Here is a 21,056-nt window from a genome sequence, read left to right as displayed (position 1 = left end):
CACCTTTTTTTCACAATGTCTAAAGCTCATTGTGGAACTTTACATGATATGTTTACATACAATATGCTGTACAATTCCACAATACTTGAATGTGTAATAGTGTTGGTGATCACCTTTAAAGCTGCAATCCATGATTGGACTTTTAATTGAATGTTGTGTAACTTCCTTAATGATTCTCAAGAGCTGATGTCAAACTGTTTATTCTTCAAGAGGGAACAAGTCGCTTGATAAAAGCAGGTTGCCGTCTGAGTGAAGCTAAAACACAGCTTTACGTAAACAGGTTTATACAAGGTCAATATTTACTCCATTATTCCTCTTCATGTATATTGACTGTTGCATATTTTTATAAGACCTTATTTGCTTGTCTTGTGAGGTCAATAAAGAACTAATTACAGTTTATGATGATCTTATGGGAAAAAGTCAACAGCTTTTGCGTAGTGTGAGACTTGTTAAGGGTAAAACTTTTCAGTTTTAACAACGTCCATTGTGCAAAGAGTAACTATCTGATTACTAGAATATCAGCATTTCCATGTGCCATGCCCAAATACAGGGTTTGCAAAGAGTCAAGTGCATGAAGCTAAAGCTAACATGGTTAGCATTAGTCACCAGCCTCTGATTAACAGCTTGAAAAGAAGTGCTCCAACTGTTAAATGGATGATATTGTGACTAATGACTAAGGTTTAATCTTCAAAGTTAGCCAAGCACTGGAGTAAAGGCCAGTGAGTGGATTTCAGAATGAGACAGCTCATTGACAAATCTACTGCCAAGTCCCAGACCATTTATAATATTCATTAGGATATGGATGAGACAGAAGTCAATGATATCTTTCAAATACTCTCCAGCTTCAGGCAGGTATGGACCCTTTTATTTTGGAAAATACAGACAGAGAAGCCAACAGAAAATATCAAACTAAAAATGAAATAAAGGTGCACCTATCTCAACTGCAAAAGAAAAAAAACCTCAAAATGATATAATTTGTGATGTCTGTGCTCTTTTTTGCTTGCTTAAATGGGATCACCTGACCTACAGAGAGGCTGAATAACCCGTTGACAGAGAGAGAGAGAGAGAAAGAGAGAGTAAAAGAAAATGAAACATGTCTGTCTCGGTCGTCCCAGTGGAGCTATCATTAATTAAGCGTGAGATTGGCTCTCTCCACTTCCCATCCCTGTCTCTCATTCTGTTGATCCTGGGATGTCAGGGGATTCGTCACTTCTCACCTCTGAAACGGAAAGAGGTAGAGGACCAAAGAATAGACACGCGAGAAAATACCAAAGCACACTTACTTTAGTCTACTTACTGTGTACTCACACACACACACACACACACACACACACACACACACACAGCACTCCAGCTCCAGTCCTGCACTGTGTCACACACCTATAGCTCTTTTTCAGCACTGCAGTACATCACTAATGATAGCTCAAACTCCCTCTGCTCCCCTAAACTACCCTGAGGGGTGGAGAAATCTGCCATACGGGTACAGGTCCTCTCCTTACCTCTCGCGCCACAATTTTTGACAGTCGGCTGGGGAACGGCAAAATTAAAGGCCTTGGCAAATGAAATTCGGTGACACGGTGGTGTGAATCAAAGCAGACGCTGCCATGGGAAGTTGTGGGAGACGGATGAGTAAGGTTTGCTCTCAGAAGGCAAACAAAAGTAAAGTGAAAAGTTAGGGGGAGCAAAAAGCTACATTTTTATTGTTAAGTTACCAAAGTGCATCATCCAACAAGCCGCATCCTGGGTATTGACAAAAGAGGGATAGCTTCATCTTTTCACCTTGAAACAGAGAGCGCTTTGTATAAAAGCTCTTTTAAAGCGTGCAGGACTATATTGACTTCCTTTGATATTAATAGCATATGTGACACAAAATGCCATTTTCCCGGCGCTGCCATGTTGTTCTTATCCGATGTGACCTTGATATGATGCCGGAGATGGTGGTGTAATGTATCTCAGCTCGGTCATCATCATGGCAAATTTACTGACACAATGGATATGCACTGCTTTTTCTTTTGCTCCGGACCTTCAAACCTCACATATAACGTGTGACACTTTTAGTCAGTTCTGTCCAAATCACAGGGTATTTAGACGCTTCCTAACAGCTCTGACTCGGGTCTCCCCCCACACTCGCACAGATAGAGAAATACAAGTGTCAGCAGTACTGACATGAAGGGCCATCATCACAAAACACGCCAGGCAATCAGTTGGTGAGGTGAAGAGGCAGATAACGGCGGTCCCTGTCTGTCGTCCACCAACAAACCTGGCCTGGCTCTCTCCTCATGGAGAGTTATTGCTTTAATATGAACAGTCAATGGTTGAATTTGTCCTCTGGGTGTCAAATGCGTGATTACTTTCTTAACAGGGCGTTGACAGTCATTGGCTTGGATTCAGGATATATTGGAGAAAGGCCTCTGTTGGGCTGGATTGCAGGAGTGACAGACAGAGATGGACAGGGACAGAAAGAAGGACTCAAAGAAGAGGTTGGGAGAAGCGTGGAGAAAGGGAGCGGTGATAATGACTGCTTCACATACGTCAATGAACAGCAGCGCTTCAATTGAACGAGTAATACAGTACCCCGACCCTGACCGATCAAGCAAGGAGAAAGGCAGCGTGGCTACAATCCACCCACGCACAGTCACAATAACACAAACTAGTGTAGGAGGAACAAGAGGACTTCTTCCATTTGTCACATACTTAATGTGATTATCGAGAAAAAAACCCCATCTGACACACAGATTGAGGTTGGTTTGAAGATAACTCAGAAAGGATGTATCAATTTTACTACAAAGACTAATGCAATTGAATACCACAACATACTGCAATGACTGTCTGTGAAGTATTTTGACATTTTGGGGACTACAGGCTTTTGCTTACTGGTACCAGTGTCAGGTCTGTACAGTAATTATCCTGCTAAATCCAGGAAGCGGTTGCCTTATCTTTGCACACCAGGACCTTCAGGCGGACCTTTCAAAGTGAGTAACGGGCCTGAATTTGTTTATTATCTTTCCCTCCTGGCTTGCAAAAACAGGTGTGAAAATGTGGGTTTAATGTTAATGTTAGCATCAGACACATTCAGAGGGATACACATGTCTTTTCTGTGTCCCATCAGTCCTACCTGAATAGTTGGTGGTGAGCGCTGCTTGCGGGTGGTCGTGGTGGAGAGCGTGGTGGTGGTCTCAATGAAGGTGGTGGACATCTCCGGTGGCACCGAGGTGGTGGTGCGTGCCGCGCCCCTGCTGGCCGGCACATCTCCCACCAGCCTCACGCTGCCGTTCACCTTGATGTTGACGTGGCCCTCTGCGGCCATGTTGAGGACTTTCAGGCCGTTGTAGTAGAGCCCGGAGAGCTGACCCTGGTAGGGCCGCTTCCGGTCATTTCCACCGATGGAGATGGTGGCCTGGGTGTTGAAGATTGTCAGCTGCCGGCCTGGCGCAGGAGGGACGGGAGTAAGTGTTATATGTTTATAATGAAAAAAAGAATGAGAATCTAATAAAAAGCTCTAGTTCTCTCATGCATAGCCTTCATGATTAACAACACCTTCATTGCCAAATGGATGCATTAACGGAAAGCTGTAATAATGACTAAATATGTGTCTTAACACTATTGGTTTACTGCTTGATTAAATGAGTTTAGATGGAGTTGAAATGTTGATGCAACGTGCTTTCACTGTGAAAAGTAATTACAGTGTCAGTTTTAAACAACCCCACCTCTATGTTCATAAAAGTCTGCAGCTATTTGCAATGTTATCTACAGTGAAAAGGCTTTTTCCCCTTTTAATAAACGAGAAAAACACCCCTGAAAGACACACGCTGCAGCTACAACAGCATTATCAGAAAGGTGCCAAACATGCAGGTGTATCAGATAAATCTCTATTTGTAAATAGAAACATGTTCCACAAGCACTCTTAATATTCTCTGGACTCGCGCACTAAAATAATGAATAAATATGTAAACAAGCTTTGGCACAGTATGATAAAGTACAGGCAACACACACTCACTACATGTCATGATGAATTTCATTAGGAAAGCCTAAATATTGTTGTCAAAACACACAGCTCATGCATTAATAATGAAATGGAAAAGACACCAAACGTTCACGATACAGGAATCATAATTAAAAATCTCACTGGTATAATTTACAGAAGCATAGCATTGCAGGCTTGTTATGTTGCGGTATTGGCACAATAAGGATATGTCAGGCATGGAATGACAGGGACAAGACGTTCATATCACAGAAGCGAAAATGAAACAGCATGTGTGGAGTCATGCATGCAGCAGTAATGACATTTCTCACACCTGCCTGTGCTTTAGCGGTTGTTAAAGGGACTTTATGAGCAAGGTTTAGATGTTTATGTGCAAATTTTGACTTTTAAAAAAAAGTTTATGATGATATTATGTTGAGTAAAAAAAAAGAAAAAAAAGAAAAGTCATTAAAGAGGGGGAGGAGACTTTTTATTCTCCGCACATGTTGGTAAACATAAACGAGGTGCTGATTTGATCATCTCAGTGAATGAGACAACTCTATGAGGGAGTAGTGCACCTTGGCAGGCTCGCTGATACTTCACTGTCAAATAGGCTCCAATTAGCTCTCCATCACCAAACAAGTGAGGATTTCATCATGTGTAATGTGCATAACTACAATCAGATGAATTACAGCAGGGAGAGGCACCTGCTGTTTGGAAAGTTTTCAGGCGGGGGGGGGGACGGGACATACCCGCTGATTAGTTTGTTCTCAAACATTGCTGAGGATTTGAGCCAATGGAGATAATTCTCCTCTCAAAACAATTGGCTGACTGTTGCAGCATTGATAATGCCTTCTCCCAGTCAATTTAGCAAAAAAAAGGAGTACTTGATACTTACAATCGTATTGTTTCACTGTTTATAAAAGATTTTCCCAGTCCCTTTAACTGGACACCATGATTCAACAAAATAAAATAAAAAAGATGACAATGACAAAAACGGAAAAGAAAAAGAAGTATCAGACAACGTTTGGTTTTACTTGATTTTTAAAGGGTTTAAGGGGTGGTTTTTCATTCTCAGAGGTTGAAAGGGAACAAGCCGATGGAATGACAGAAAATAAAAAAGATTTAAAAAAAAAAAAAAAAACATTCTAGAAGTTCGATAAAGATTTACCTTTCTCCTGAAGCCAATCTTCTACTGGCCGGGTATATTTGAACGGGATTTTCTTATTTGCCATTTGATAGCGCTCAATGTCGCTGTTGCCTTTAAAATTTGAAAGTTTAACAAACAACTTGAAACAGTCGGCAACAGCAACAGACATCACACATTTATACAGTGGTTTATGAAGAGTTTTATATCGGTTTAGAAATATTTATAAAAGCTTTATGAGGATTCTTTTTTTTTTTCAACAAGCTTTAGTTCAGTTTTTAAAAATATTAAATTGATATTTTACAGCACCTCCACACCTATATTTAACCAAATATCCATTCATTAAAGCACAACACATATCAGTAGCAGTCATAGAAAAGACAACAACCTGCAGAGAAAGGTTAAAAACACAGATCATACATTCAAACTAAGTAGGTTCAACATAAGAAATAATAAAGACACAGTAATACAGTTTTTAAACATGACTGCCTCTCTTTGAAGTTAATCTAGGGTAATTAATGCGACTATTTCACCAACTGGACACCACCTGCTTCTTCATTTGAAGGGCAGACTTGTTTGGAGCCTATTTGGAGGTAAGGAGCATAATGTGTAGCAGGTTTGCAGGGAGAGCTGGGTAAAGGTGGAGGAGGAAGTGGTAATTTGAATCACTGCAGACCTATTGGGAGCATAGTACCACAGTGGCACCGATTTGAGGAGGACAATGCATACAAATGAGATCATTACTGACATGGTGGGAGGCCTTTTGGGTTAAAAAAAGAAAAAAAAAAAAAGGCACTACTCCCCACCTGCCACATTCTCCTCTTCTGAGACCGTGGCTAACACGTTCCAGGTATACGGGAATTACAGATAATAGAGCGCCTTTTACAGGGAGTGTTGTGTGTGTACTCAGTATTATTTCTGGCGGGATACGATTTGTGGCTGTGTATGTGCCAGGGTGCCATTTCTGTCTGACAATCATAGAAGCATTCCCTGTGAAATGCACCACGAGTCTGTCAACACTGAGAATTGAGATGTTCAGCTCGCTCTTCAAAGACTGTAAAGGTATGACAGAAGACTGTGACCCCTGTGTGGAATTATGAATGACAAACATGATGTCACTTGGTATTCGAGTGGGAGGAATTTATAAGGAAAAGAAAACACTCAAGTATATGTCGTCTTTTATAACTGGAGTTAAAGAGCATGACTTGGTAATTGTTAAAAAAAAAAAAAAAAGGCGTCCTGGAAAAGTGTCTAACACAGAATTCTCTCAGGTGATTCATCTTTTGATGACATCATGCACACGTACACAAACACACTTGTGTGGCTCCACCAGGCTAAGGTTGAAAACAGGGTTACAGGCTATGATGTCATGCTTATCCTTTAGTCCATAAATCTTTTAGAGCTTCCTACTGTTTTTTCTGTCCAGGTTCAGTTTCTTCCTTCCAGAGGGGGCAAAGGCATACACAGTTGACTCAAGAAGTATAGATACTGTGTGAAAACAGAAGATGGTAAAAGAAAAGGTAACTATTCAACTTCTTTCCTGCAGTAAAATATCTGAAATAAACTCATAGTAGGAAAACGAATAGGAGGCTTTCAAAGGATATTTCTACCCACTGTTTCTGTGTCAAGCTAACTGAACCTGATGTCATCACTTGGTATGTGTTTTTTTAAGATCTTCTGGTCATGTATTCTCTCTTATATGAAATGCAATGGCTGAAGGGTCTTTTCTATGTTTTAATGCCCCATCCATTTAGGCTGAAACTAGTCTTAATGTTTGGAAGCCAGCGAGCAATAATTCATAATCATAATCAGTAATCCCCACTTAAAAAAGTTCAAGTAGAACAGCCAGTTTTGAGGAATAAAAGTAGAAATACAAGTAGATTTTTTGTGTTTTACGTAGGTTTTAAAAGCAAGTTACTGTCTCTGGTGTTGATAAATGAAAGTGGAAGTAGAAAAAACTGCAGTTCATTAAGTGTCCACTTAAGGAGCTGGCTACAAAAGCCAAGAAATCCCCATTCAGTCCTATCTACAATTCCCATTTTTTACAGAAGAATTTAACATGTTTTTAAATGACGCATCTGTTTGAATGCATACAGCATTATTATGGAAGTGGTTGAGTTGACTGACAGGTGGGCGTGTTGTAGCTGTTAACCAGGAGGCTGAAGGCCCGCCTCAACTTCACCTCTACTGGTTTTTAGACTGATCGAAAGTAATGTGGTGATAACATTTCCAATATGGAGACTGCCATCGTCGAGCTTCATTAGCCTCTTCAGAAACCAAAGGGTGACGTCACTAAGACTACATTCATTTCTTATATTGAAGTAAAAGTACCTATCATTCATAACCAATTAAAACCTCCTCACAGAACATTTATGTAAAGCTGCTGATTATAAAATTGTGCAGAAGGACTTAACACACCACAATTATATTAAACCAATCATTACGACACTCAAACTTTCAGCTTGTTTCGTTTTTCCTCAGTGTTATTTTTCTATCGTTTCTTTCAACCCTCAGTGTTTAGAGAACAAGCAGCCCAGAGCTCAGTTTCCAGCCAGCTGGGATGCAGTGAGGATATGGCTGTGAGGGAGCCCAAGGAGCTAAAGGACTGAGTCTGCAGCATGCCAGCAGGTTAATCAGCTACTAGCAGGACTCCCTCCCCCATTCCTTTGATCTCCAGCAGGTTTCAGGTGGCAGCCAAATACACTCTCCTCTGGACGAGGGCCACAGAGGCAGGCATGAGGGTTGTATGTGAAACGTAACGGGAAAGAGTTTAGTAGTTCGGGGGAGTAGGTGGAGGGCCGGGGCGGGAAGAACAAGGGAGGAAGCATTATGCTGCATCTACAAAGTCACTTTCTCACTTCACGCTGGAGTGAAACGACACCTGAATCGGAGAGAAGGATGCAGAATCTCGCCGTGCATTGCTAATGGCATGATCTCAGGTATAGCTCTTACATTGTTCCAGGTGATTAATGAGGTGACAGCCTCCTTGTAATGAATACACCGCAAGCTAATTGTTGGACTAATGAGAAAAATCTCTCTAGTTTGTCAATTTGATATTCAGTTTATAAAAGGTGACTCCTGAATGGACGACCTTGCCGATAAAAGCACTATTGTTTATAATAAAACCACTCTGGCTCTAAGATTTTGTTTTTTTCAAAGCGGGTTTGGATGGATATATTCTGAAAGATTTTTCATCAAACAGTCCTGGACAACAAAGAGAAAAGCCCCATTATGTGTTTGATGTTTTGTCACAGACAGAGAGCCAATTTCTGTGTCATTTAAAATGTATTTTATGTTTTTAGAGTAACATATACTGTTGAATTTAGATCACTCCATTTGACAAAAATAATATTCCCCGTTTTTTTTGTATGATTCATGCTCAGACTGCATTGAATTGTTTTCTATTATTGTCTTTGTTATAAATCTCAGGCACTGAAAACCAGACTTCTTTCTTCTTCACATTGAGTCATAAGTACTAATAAAGAAAACCCAAACAAATAAGCTCATACAAAATGATTTTTGAAATTGGTATGTTTACTTCATTAAGTATTTGTTGAGCTGCACGGTGGCACAGTGGTTAGCACTGTTGCCTCACTACAAGGTTGCAATCTTAGTCCAAAGACATGCTCATTAGGTTATTGTTGATTCTAAATTGCCCTTGTAGGTGTGATTGTAATGGTTGTTTGTCTCTGTATGTCAGCTCTGTGATTGACTGGGGAACTATTCAAGATGTACCCCGCCTCTCGCCCACTGACAGCTGGAATCAGCTCCAGCCCCCGTTCAATCCTGAATTAGAAACCTGGAATAAATAATGGTGGATGGACATATTGTTGGGACAGAGTTTTAAATCACAGAGATATAAATCTTAAAACAAGACAATGTGACTTACCGTTAAATTATTATTAATATTTATCAAACAAAGCTAAAAATACACTCAGGAATTCACAGCCAAATCTTTACAGGGGCTGGTATGACCAGCAGATAACGATGGCCTCTTTTTGTTAATGCTAACATTATTGTTTGCAGCTTTTAGCCATGTATTATAGTGAAGTGCTATCAAGTTAGAAGATAGATAGGCCACTCGTTTAGCTCAGTTGAAATAACCGGTGCCCCATATGCAGACGCTACAGTCATCCCACACTCTCCCCATATTTCCTGTCTGTCTTCAGCTCTCCCTTTCCTGAGGCTAAAAGGACAAAACAATTATCTTTAAAAAATAAGAAATAGATTGAGGGCATGTTTTTATTATAACATGAGAGATTTCTGTATTTGTTGGTAAAGGATTATGTAGAGAAAGACCACATCGTGGTAATGTAAGGATTGAGCAAAATACTAACAAAAAGTTGTCAAAGAAGATGCATGGAGTCAGTCACTTATGCAGACTGTAATAAAATATAATTTGTAAGAAAGCTTTTATTTCTTCGAGTAAACATCAACGTGCAAAAACATTTCTGGAAAGCAGCTACGTTATTCATTAACAAGCTGTGTTTCAGAATCAGTAACAGAGCATATTTCACATTAAACTGTGTGAATCTGCAGAACTGAGTGGATAAATTAAGACCTGTTCAATGCTGTAACAGATCTTTATTTTTATGATATGCTGCGGTTTTCCGGCACAGTTTTGTGTTTATGTGTCTCTCTCTTAGCTCCAGTGAATGGCGTCCCCATTTAATTCCTCCCAGCCAAAACAACGTCTAAATGTTTCCCCTTCGGTGGCAGCTTTTCAGTCAACACAAACACTGGCACGCCGGCAGTCATCTGCTGGTAGCTCGGCGCGTTCTATTCAGTTTGCTTGCCAGACTAATCTCGCCGGGGTTCCATCACAGGGCCGGTGCTGAGAGCCCATCAAAACTGTGAAAATGGCTACCGTGACAGGCTCCTGGCTTTCTCTCCATTTGGGGATGATGAGTACATTTGATATACTGCAGCCCTGTCCAAAAATCATCACTCCTCAGCTCCAGTCCATAGCTAGCTGCTGCAGTCGCTGGTTGTGAATAACCTGCACCACCCACCTGCTTTCCAATCTACACCTAGCTTTCATCTCTGTCCCACCTGCTCTAGTCATCTTTCTGACCGAGACTCTTTCCCTTCTCTCTTTCTCCTCTGCTCCCTCATCTGCTCCCTGCTACTCTCTGTCTCTCTAAAATGTAATCTGCCCTCCTTGCTCTTCTTGGCTGAATCAGACCTCTTAAGCTACAGCCACAATTTTGGTATCAATTTATCTACTTTTCACTCGCCCTTTATTCTTTTTCTCTTCTGCTAAACCAATCTATCGCTCTATATGTCAGCGTTCCAACCTTAAGTCAACTTATTCCTGTCATCTAGTCAATTAAATACTCCTGTATTCCTTTTTCTATTCATCCCTGTCCTTCTGTTTCTTCAGCTCGCTTTACCTCCGTCCAATTCTCTCCTCGACGTCAGACAAAGCGAAGGAGTAAATTCATCATTTATCAGGTCACTCTGAAATTTATGGTGTTGAAAGGATGAATTAGACCGGCGGCTCCTACACTCGGCTTAGTCTGGGGTTCTGAGAGCGACAGAGATTGTGTCTATGATAGAGCTAATCGTGTTTGGCCTTGGGGACGCGCGCGGGATTTATCTTGCTCCCGAGGAATTGTTTTGTCTGTATTTCAAGACCAAGATTGGCAGATATATTGAAACGGTGCTGATCATTGTGTCCGTTTCAGGTGGTGGGCGTTTATGACATTGTGTGCATCGGAGCATAGATGAAGGTCTTTGTGTGTTTGGGCGCATCTGAAAAAGAACACAAGGCCGTCCTTGTTATGACCGACCCTCTTGTGCCCACCACAAATGATGGAACACACAAAGACACAGTTTCCCCGAGGCCCGAGCAGAGTAGTTAGGCCAATGGTCATTCATCTGAGACAACGCTTGAACCTCAGCCAGCTCCGGCAAAAGTGTGATGCACAATTTCAGCCGCGCTCGGTCTTGTAATTCTTGGATTCAAAGATTAAAACTGGCGCAAAAAAGATCATGTAATCCAAAATCAAAGAGTGCAGGGATTCAGAGTGTTATATAAGGAAATTGGAACCCTCTCGCAAAACAAAGACAAGCCCCTGCAGTAATGTGGGTTGTCACAAAAGTGCACATGATTGCAGGAGAGATGCACAGCTCTGATGTAGAACGAAAGGAAAAAGGATGAGAATTGCAGATAAAGAGGAATTTGAGGACAGAAAAAGATTGGAGATCTGAGAGGGCACTGTTAGAGTGAGGGGATAATTAGAGAAAAGGGAGAGACAAAGCAATCAAAACACACACTTACACATTCAAGGCCCACACACAAACACAAACACACACACACACACACACACACACACACACACACACACACACACACACACACAGAACACGTGTAAGCTGCAGGAAAAATACTGCTCTATGGGATCAGTGTGGTTTATTGTTGAATGGAAGAATGGGATTCAGAAACACATAATTCCTTCTTATTTCTCTATATTTATCAGCATTACAATCTGCACTTTTTTATCTGGTAAACCTGTTTGGATTAGGTGAATTGTGTGTAGATTAGACATTAGTTGAAAACAATATTTGTGTTTCTAATATCCTGTCGGCTTATGTTTGTAAAAGGGATTGGCAGTAGTGAAACTTCAATACCCTGCAGTGTAGAACTACTGCAAACTCGAGAAATGGTTTAAATAACAACTCTTGACAGGGTAAGCATTATTTTCTTAGTCGATGTGTTGGGTGTATACAGTTCATTCAGGTGTTCTTAAAGATGTAGTCAGTAGCTTTTTTTCCAAAGCTGCCAAAATAAATTATGAAAACAAAGACAGGGTTTAGACAGGTTAATAAACCATACCAGTCGAAGAAAATTATTCTTTAAACTGTGATCAATGTTTTAAGTTCAACTTACGTTTTGTTTAAACATTCGTGATCGTCTGACTGCTTGTTTTCTTGCAGCGAGAACATTCAGTGTATAAAAAACGATGCCAAAACGAAGTACAGAAAGAATGCTGTTCCTCAAATGTCCACTTGAGGTTGGCTGCAAAAGCCAAAGAAACTCCTTAAGGACCCATATTAAAAATGCCAATTTTAACAGCAGATAAAAACAAGTTAACAGCTTGGTTAAAAAAAAACTAATTCACTTGCCTTGTCTTTACTGGTACACACTGTAGCCGTAGCTGTTTTTATGAGTTATCCATTATGATCTTTGTGTGCCTAAGAATTATTCATAAACTTGCATAATTAAATGCATGATTGATTAGTTGATGACATGCAGGCTTGTTTTAGCGCTTTGCCTAGAGACTTAAGACCCGCGTCATCTTCACCTCTTTGCCTGTTGTTAGAATTATTCTATAGTTTCTTGTCAATCTTAAGCACCACCCCCATATTACTGCAGATGTCGGTCATTAAATCAGTAAGTGGTAAATGGACTTGAGCTTGTAAAGTGCTTTTCTAGCCTTCTGACTACTCAAAGTGTTTTTACACCGCAGGTCACACCTACACATTAACACACTGATGGCAGAGGCTGCTATGTAAAGTGACCATCAGAAACTGCCGCCGAAGCAGCGAGAGCAATTGGGGTTAAGTGTCTTGCCCAAGGACACATCAGACATGTGGCTGCAGGAGCTGGGGATGAACTAACCAACCTTCCGGTTGAGAGACGACCGACTCTACCACTGAGCCACAGCCGCCCCCAGTGTATGCAATGTTATAAGAACTTTTAGATATGGTTGATTAAAAAACAAAACAAGACCCAAGTAACAGGTAAATCTTATAAATCTGACCCAACATTTCTCTGTGAATACATTTAAGCAGGTCGGGCTGTAAAAACCTTCTGCCACTATTTAAAATAGATCCTAATGCCTCGAGGCTTTGGCGAGACAACTTTTCAAACACTGCTGTTAAGATGTCCAATTTGCACAACCCAGCTATTTTGCAGGCATCTTTGAATGACAAGCAATCCAGCAACACCTTTGTCTTCACCTATTCCTCAACACAGAGAGAGAGAGAGAGAGAAAGAGGGCATGCCCAGATCCGGTAACTGTTTATCGAACGCCCTGAGAGTCCTGTGGCGGCTGCTGCCTTCAAGGTAAGCATGGGGAGTGTGAGAAAGCAGTCGATGAGTCTGCACCCCAACATGTAATTACTCATGAGATGACAACGCCTTTACACAGAAGGGAGGGTGAAAAAAAAAATCAATCATCGTTGAATTACTATCACTGAGTGCTCTGCAAATTACCTGTGCAGAAGAGAAAAAGAAATTACCACACATTCGTTCCCCCCCCCCCCCCCTCCGACCTCAACTCCTCTCCAAGACAATGGCAGGCGGACAGAAAAGAGAATGAACCTCGAAGGTATCACTTGGAAGGAATCCAACTCTGAAAAGACCTGATTTTCATCTGTTGCGCATTGTTTAAACTGAGACGTAAACCTGACAAGTATTTAGCAGGGATTTCTAAATGGAGGCCTTCTTTGGATCATAGATATTAACCAACATACTGATAGAAGGCTGAGAAAACAAACACTGACCTCTCATGGAGAAGTCAATTCAAGATGATTATCATGTTGAAAGACTGGCCATTAAAAATGGAAAAGGCTGGAATTCAGTTTAATAATCAATAGGGATTCAAAGAACCGTTACAAAAAGCATGTCTGAGCCACGTCACGGTTGCGTTTGTCTGATTATATCAATTTCGTCAATTGGTGCACATGAGTGTGAATGTGAACGTGAGGGAGAAGTCGTTTTCATGCCGTGCTGTGAGCAGCTTTGGAGTCTCTCAGTATTTTCCAGTTGCAAATGTGGCTGAAATGCAGTTATGAAACCCGTCTAACTTTATCTTTTCAAAGAAAAAGCGAAAGACAGCCGACGGCAAAAGAAAGCCAGAGACAGAAGAGATTAGCATCACCTGTGCTGGCATTGAACCAAACCAAAACAGCGTGCCAGGTCACGCCAGGAGAGGCTGCTGCCCTGTCCTCGGTGAAGGCATGCGACTCGGAGCACGCTGTAGGGCTGCTGAGACATAGGGCTGAGAAGTGAAAGAGATCAACTCTTATTTGTATGCTTCTTACCAATGGGTAGCATCAGCATTTTTTCATTCCAGCATTGGAAAGAAGCTATTCTAGCAAGCGACGACGGTTCTTTTTCCCGACATGTCTCCGTTCACATCAGCGTCACATCCGGTAATGTAACACTATTTAATCTTCAACATCGTCTTATTTGTTTTACATCTGTTTCTGTCCTATTATGTCTGCTGCTTTGGCACAATTTCACCTTAGAGAACAATAAAGTTTCAAATAATCTTTTGTTATTCCAACCTCTCCTTTCCTCAACAGCCACTTTGCACCTGTGTTGCTTCCCTGTGCGTCTGCTCTCTTCGGTAAGTGAAAAGAGAAGAGTAAGTAAGAGGGAACAAGGAAACAAAGGTGTCCTCTCCTAAGCTGGCTGCCGTAAAGACACAGATATCAAAGAGCAGGAGAGCCAACCTAATTTAATTGACTGTTATGTAGAAGCGGGAGAAGATTTTTTTCCCTTCCTTCCTTCCTTCCTTTCTACCTCTCTCACCTTTTCACTCGCTCTCTCACCTAGCTAGCTGAGTGAGCGGCACATTTCGCTGCCAAATGAAGGGAGCGCCTGAGCCTCCAAATGGAGCGAGCTCTGTTTGATGACCCTATTTGTATTCTGCTGCTGTGCTGCTTCTGCTGACCTGGGAATGAGAGATACAGGCAGGCTGCAGCTTTATCTGGCCAGCAGGCCACCCCTGCTTTCTGCCTCCATCCTCTCCTTACCTGCCCAACAACCAAAAGCCTCTTGGAGCGTTCAAATCCCCTTTCCTGAAATCAGCTGGCCAGATGTTGCACGGTAAATGCCTCTTGTTAAACAAAGGGTTCAAGCTTGGTGTGCTGCTATCCTGTGGAGTCAGGTGTGAGGGCAAGAAAGTGGAGTTTTTCGGAGAAAGTGTCTGCCACAGGGGGAAAAGTGTGCCCAAGCAAACACAATGGAAGCCTCTAGCTGCTCTTCCAACATACAGCTAGTGAGCAAACTCTTGCAGATGGAGTCTGAATAACTGCTGAGACACACAATGAGTGAGGTCAAAGTGCAAAAAAGGAAGAGATTCTTTTTTTGCGGGTGGCAGTTTGGATTTCTCCCTGCACAATGAGTAATGTCAAAGTCATTTTTCACACCTTTTTGTCATTTTCCGAAGGTTTTAATCATTCATTTATTTCTCGAATGATTCAGTCATGTGATTTGTACATCGTGCTTTAATCTTATCAAGGCTATAATAAAGAGAGATATTGATTTCAGTTTCTGCTAAAACAGCTGAATTTTCGTACACTGTTGAAAAATAGGTCGCTGTAGACCACAGGACATGATTCACTGTTTGTCAACCAATCAGACTCTTTTCCAAGACTTTTCCTTGTCAAATTGATTGGAAACATTCATGATGTCAGCACCATTTTTGACAGTGGAAATAGGTTGTCCCAGTGTCTCAACACTGGGACAGAAACAGGATTTTATTTTCTTTTAACTAGCCATGTATTGAGTAGCCTGTTGGCTGATGCACAAACTATTTCAGGACATCTTCAACTGGGGAAACACTTTTGATGTTTTTGCTCGTACACTTGGTATCTTAGAAATCTGGTATTCTGAGATAAGATAAAAATAAACATTTTCTGTATGAGCTTTTGTATTATGGGTGGCGCCCTTCACTCAGGTGGTGTCCAGTGGTTTATAATTAGTCCGTAGTTTTACTCTATATCTTGCAGGCATTAACCAGACAAAGACATAAAAGGGGCGGTACCTGTTGGAAAGTGTTCATTGACTGGCCAGTTGTCCACCTGCAAAGTGGCGTTGCCCCCGTTCCTGGTGAACCGGACCAAATGGTATTTGCCGTCGTTCACTGCCGTGGTCAACTCTTTCACGCTGATGTCCACTGTGCCAATGTTAAATGTCACACCCACTTTTCCTTGTTCCTGTAAAACACACAAATAAAAGAGAAGCAGAATGAGTAAGTGGTCAGATTGAAGCATCGCATGAATCCAAATATTTACAGTAAATACAGTTGTTTTCCATCCTGGTCATCAAATGCAGTTAGCTTGACTTCTCAAGTTTTGCAAAAAGAGGTTCTGCCTATTGTTGTGTACTGATTAATTAACTATACATAAACTAACTGTAAAAAATTCAATAAAGCTTGGATGAATAACCTCGGCTAGTGCTAATGGTGAACTGCACAGAGAACCTGAGGACGCTAGACTCGCTACGCTTCATTATACCACTGTAATGTGATGAAAACAGGCTGCCAGCGGAGATTGTAATGATGAGTAATGCTCCCTGCAGCCTGTCACTGCAAAAACTGGCAGGCCAGATGCCTTTTATCTGCAGTGGTCCTTACAAACTGGATGAATACCATATGTTTTGTTTAGCTATTAATGCTAAATCAGTTTTACTGTGACTATAAATCGTGATCCCACCCAATCATTCCCTGACTCGTCTCCCCTTGAACCCCACTAATTTTCATGAGCTGCCTGTGTGTTTTATTGTGACTGTTTGCGTATTCATGGGCATGTAGGCGTTACAGGCAAACAGGTTTTTTAGCGCAGAGGCAGGGCTTGAGTGAGTGGCAATGAGGAAGGGCTGTGTTGTCTGTGTCATTTGTTTTAATCCCCCGCAGGGAATCTCTCAGTGTAATTACCTACTTTAGAAGCCACGAGCGGAGGGACCGTTTCTCATAACAAAACCAAAATTAAGAAGGCATGCACATGGGGGCAGACACATATTGTTAACTGATCATCAGAGACACTGGCCCGGGCTAACAGTTACAATGCAGAGCTTGATAATGTCAAGTCGGATTTAACAGTGCTCGTCGGCAGGAGTGCGCTCCATGACTGGCACAACTCAAATAAACCTGCAGATTAATGTTATGGGCTCTTTATTCCATATCTGAGCACTTAATAAGGCCAACCTATTCTTTACTTACTCCCCCGTGCTTTTACATAGAATTTCACACTTGCTCTACTATACCACCAGATTTTTATGGAAACCTGCAGAGTACAGTTATAAATGTAGCTTGACATTTCATGGGAGCTGACAGGCCATTAGACTTAGTTTAGGAACACATTTTGCCGATCGCTTTACATTGAATTTTGCTATATTTTCAAAAAGAAGACAAATTGGAACTGGTTTACATTTAAGAGGTAGAAGTGTAGCTGTATGTGTATTCGTCCCGGACATTAACGGTTCAGTGAATGCAATCATACGACGAATATGAGCACATGGCAGTATCCAAACCCCAACCATGGTGGGGGTAATGCTTGTAACTGTAACTTGTAACAACAAATGTGGAAGAAGAAGGAGATGCAACGAAAGAAAAGAAGAAGAACAGTTACATAGCAAGATGACAGCTGAGCGAAAAGACCAGGCTGCTTCTTTAAATCAGTCGTGTGTGAGAAATGTTAGGTAGGCAGTATGGTATGTTACTATAAGTGACTATTAGACGGTATCACCCAGATGTGCCAATCACCGGCTAGGCAAAGGATAAAAGGTGTGAAAGCAAAGAGGGTCAATGACATTAATGAAGCTGAAACATTTTTCAGGTTCTTCATGTATATGCAGTAGTAGAGGACACCAGTATCAAGTAAAGTGCTCGAGCCTTGATGATGTCCCATCACAGAGCATAGATGCACCCACTGTAACAACAGTAAGATGGACTTCCCCTGCCTCTTAAAGCTCGCTCTTGGGGACCGCACCCTTCATCATCTTGGAGTGACCGTTATGCATTAAAACCTCCAAGACTCACAAGTTAATCACAATCATAATACACTTGATATTGCTCTGAAATGCACATATTCGATGTGGTCTTATATTTGGCATCCATATAAGGAGATGTTGTGTTTATCTGTGTTTCTTTTATTTAGAATCATTTTGTTTTTTTCCCACCTCTCCTTTTTGTTAAACGCTTCATACACTACAGGCTGCGCTGGCTATCACAAGTAGCTCTAAATGACACGAGATGGAACAAACTGTAACTTAGGAGAAACCTAGATATTTTGTGTTTAGGACTTTTTTGTTGCATGACCCCAAAACCGAGGTACGAACCAAGCCGTGACCTCTACCTACTTTTACACCCAAATATGAACTTAGAAATCAAGAGTGCGGCTTAATGTCTGCTCTTTAAGTACAGCACCAGGTACACCTAGGAGGAGAGCAGACATTTATTTTTAATTGGAGGTAAAAAACATTTTTTTTTATGCATTTTTGTGCATTATTTGCACTTATGATTATCATAAGATAATCTCCCTGTTACTTTAAACTTTAAAGTTGTTCAGGTGTGCAGTGAAATGCCTTTGTGTGCATGGAGACCCTTACAGAGACACTGCACACTCTGGTTACCTCAACAAGTCCTTTTATCTGCCAAGCCAGTCTGAGGACCTGCACTGTACTTGATGACTTGTACTTGGAGTCAAAACATCCTTTGTCTTTTCACAGAAGAAGCCTTACAGTCTGCTCGAGACCATAATGCGAGCAACGACGGAGTGGCTGTCCTCTGTAACAATCTCTCGCTCGACTAATAATGGAAAAAGAATGTCACCGAAAGACATGAGAAAGCCATCTCCTAAAAGCCAAGGTAGGGCTCAGAGTGGGAGCTAGACAAGCAGAATATCTGAATGTGCACTTACCATCCCCGTCAGAGAGGCTGTAAATGGGTTCTTAATTTAACTAGTTGTCATTAAAACTTAGAGCAGCGGACATATGCATACAATAAAAGTGTGTGTGCACAAATGTACGGCTTGCATGCAAATACACATCATCTGTGCACCTAGATGGGCTCAAGTAAGCATGCACATGGATATGTTGATAATTTAATGTGACAAGATGATGTTCAGTGTGTGTGTGTTGTACCGTAAAAAATACTACCAAAGCTTCCTGGCTCTCCTGACTAATGATAGGACCTTTCCCTCGTACAAAAAAAGCACACACTATTTCTGACGGCCCGAGCGTACACAAAGCATAGACAGACACATCAGCACAAGTACATCCACAGTGACCTTCAGAGGCTGTGGCAGCCCCAGCTCTCTTGTGTAGTCGCATCAAAGCCACATCACCGACCCACTAATACCTACAAACAAAGACAGATCGTCACCCCCTGGCCCTGGTACAAACAAACAACAAAACACAACAATTGTACAACCCTGTAACGGTTGCTGAGTGCCTCCGGGCAGTGTGCAGAGAGGGAAACGTGTGTGTGTGTGTGTGTGGTAGTTCCTCGCAATGCCACAGCTCTCCCCCTTCTTCTCTTTCCTGTCTATTTTCTCTCTGCACTACTCCTGTTGTCCGGCTCTGCCACCCACCTGCCAGCACAACCCCCCGCGCTGCAGCAATGTGTGATTGACAGATCCAATTACGTTTTTTATTGGCCTGTCGCTCGCGAGGCGGGAAGGCACTTCATTGTCTCCTGAGCAAAGGGGAAAAATGGCTATTGTTCTTTTAGTGGAAAAGATGATGGCCACAATTCCAGGCGTAAACAAATGATGCGCGGAGAATCACTTCCACTCTTTTACGCACACAACAGGCACTGAAACACACACACACACAAAGTCAAAGGGTTGTAACCTTGTGCTATAGAATCTTTGTTTCAGTAAGCTCCACAGGGTGAAAAATGAAGTGCAGCATCCCAACATTCAATCACTGTCAAAGCAAACACTCTGAATGTGACATTAAAGTATGGAAAGTGCTAATCAACTGGTATGATATGCTAAAGCTCTTTTATAGCCTAACATGCACCCACACTCTATTTAATGCCAATCACCAACGCTGGCTGTGTCACCGCTATAGGAATAGAATGAGATTATGTTGGCGTTTTGTTGTGTGTCACATACGTGAACAGTGTGTGTGGGCATGTTGTGTTCACTTCCTCTGTGTAACAAAGACTGATAAATGTAATTCCACAGAGAACCACCAATCCCCCCCCACCTCCCTGCCTCCTTGGTTGCGCACTGGCCCGGTCTTGGCACGAGGAGCTCCAGCAGTCCCACGTGACCCGGCAAACACTGACATCAGTAATCAGGCCCGCCGCAATCCAATTCAACGCCGATCAATGCCTCCAACACAAGCAGAGCCGCGGGCAGATTGAAAGAGAGAGAATCACTCAAAGCAGCAGAGGGCGATCCTGCAGACAGCTATCACAGACAGCTGCTGTACAGGGGATGGGCCGCCGACAATAGACGCCATCCCAAACTGGCTGAATGGTCATTCTGCAGCGCCAGCTGAGAGGTATTTTATGGAGTTGAGATGGGTAGAATTAGAACATGAAGTTCTAATGGGGGAGCAAGAAGATAACAGAAGATTGAAGATGTGGTGATTTGATAGATTTTGTCTAGAAAGATAAAAGTTTAAAGTAGGGGTTGGATTTACAGGTTAACTCTAATACGATGCCGTCTGATCCAATATAATACGATACTTGATATGTCGATAATATCATGATGCAACGTCTCTGAGATATGTGACATATTGCAAGACAATCTTGTAATGATACATCATGATATCTGATTCTGTTTTTATTCACCGCAGTTTGTTGTCAGTTCCAGTTCTTGTCATTATCGCCTGACTGATACAGGATTTTTAGAGCCGATATCGATATTGGGGAGAAAAAAATTCCCATGCTGATATTTCGGCCGATGTCTTTCTTAGATCTATGAAATCTGTAGCTATAGATACAGATTTACACATTCATTTCACTGATCACTTAAATGCAGTTATCAAACACTTAAAACACTAAGATATATAACGAAGACAAGATGGTCACTCAACTGGAAAGTCACCGCACATCACCGCTTGACTCTCTGGAGAGTGATAATGCTTGTTGTAATCAATATAGCACACTCTGCTATTGCTAGTGTAATACAGTGAAATTCTAAATAAATGCTGTTTGACTAGTGAATAAATTTAGTAACATGAACTAACTGAAACCG

General features: G+C 41.7%; 1 protein-coding gene across 13 annotated transcripts in view; it reads right to left on the bottom strand.

The window, feature by feature from the left end:
- Positions 1-21,056, bottom strand: part of nrxn3b (neurexin 3b) — a 312,178-nt gene that overhangs the window by 31,067 nt on the left and 260,055 nt on the right. For 9 of the 13 annotated variants that reach the window (XR_010668727.1, XR_010668728.1, XM_065963432.1 and 6 more), the window contains 3 exons: positions 15,890-16,061; positions 5,133-5,222; positions 3,116-3,426 (listed from right to left, as the gene is read on the bottom strand). Coding sequence is in view for 11 of the 13 variants with exons in the window: in XM_065963432.1 (XP_065819504.1) it covers positions 3,116-3,426; positions 5,133-5,222; positions 15,890-16,061 (573 nt within the window). In the remaining 2 variants the exon portion in view is untranslated. The remainder of the gene's footprint in view (positions 1-3,115; positions 3,427-5,132; positions 5,223-15,889; positions 16,062-21,056) is intronic. The other 4 variants (XM_065963434.1, XM_065963429.1, XM_065963430.1 and 1 more) reach the window with 1 other exon arrangement.

This window comes from Labrus bergylta, chromosome 15, assembly GCF_963930695.1.
Source record: "Labrus bergylta chromosome 15, fLabBer1.1, whole genome shotgun sequence".
NCBI classification, from domain to species: domain Eukaryota; kingdom Metazoa; phylum Chordata; class Actinopteri; order Labriformes; family Labridae; genus Labrus; species Labrus bergylta.
Note: the sequence above shows the minus strand (reverse complement) of the source record. Positions and strands in the feature narration are given on the sequence as shown.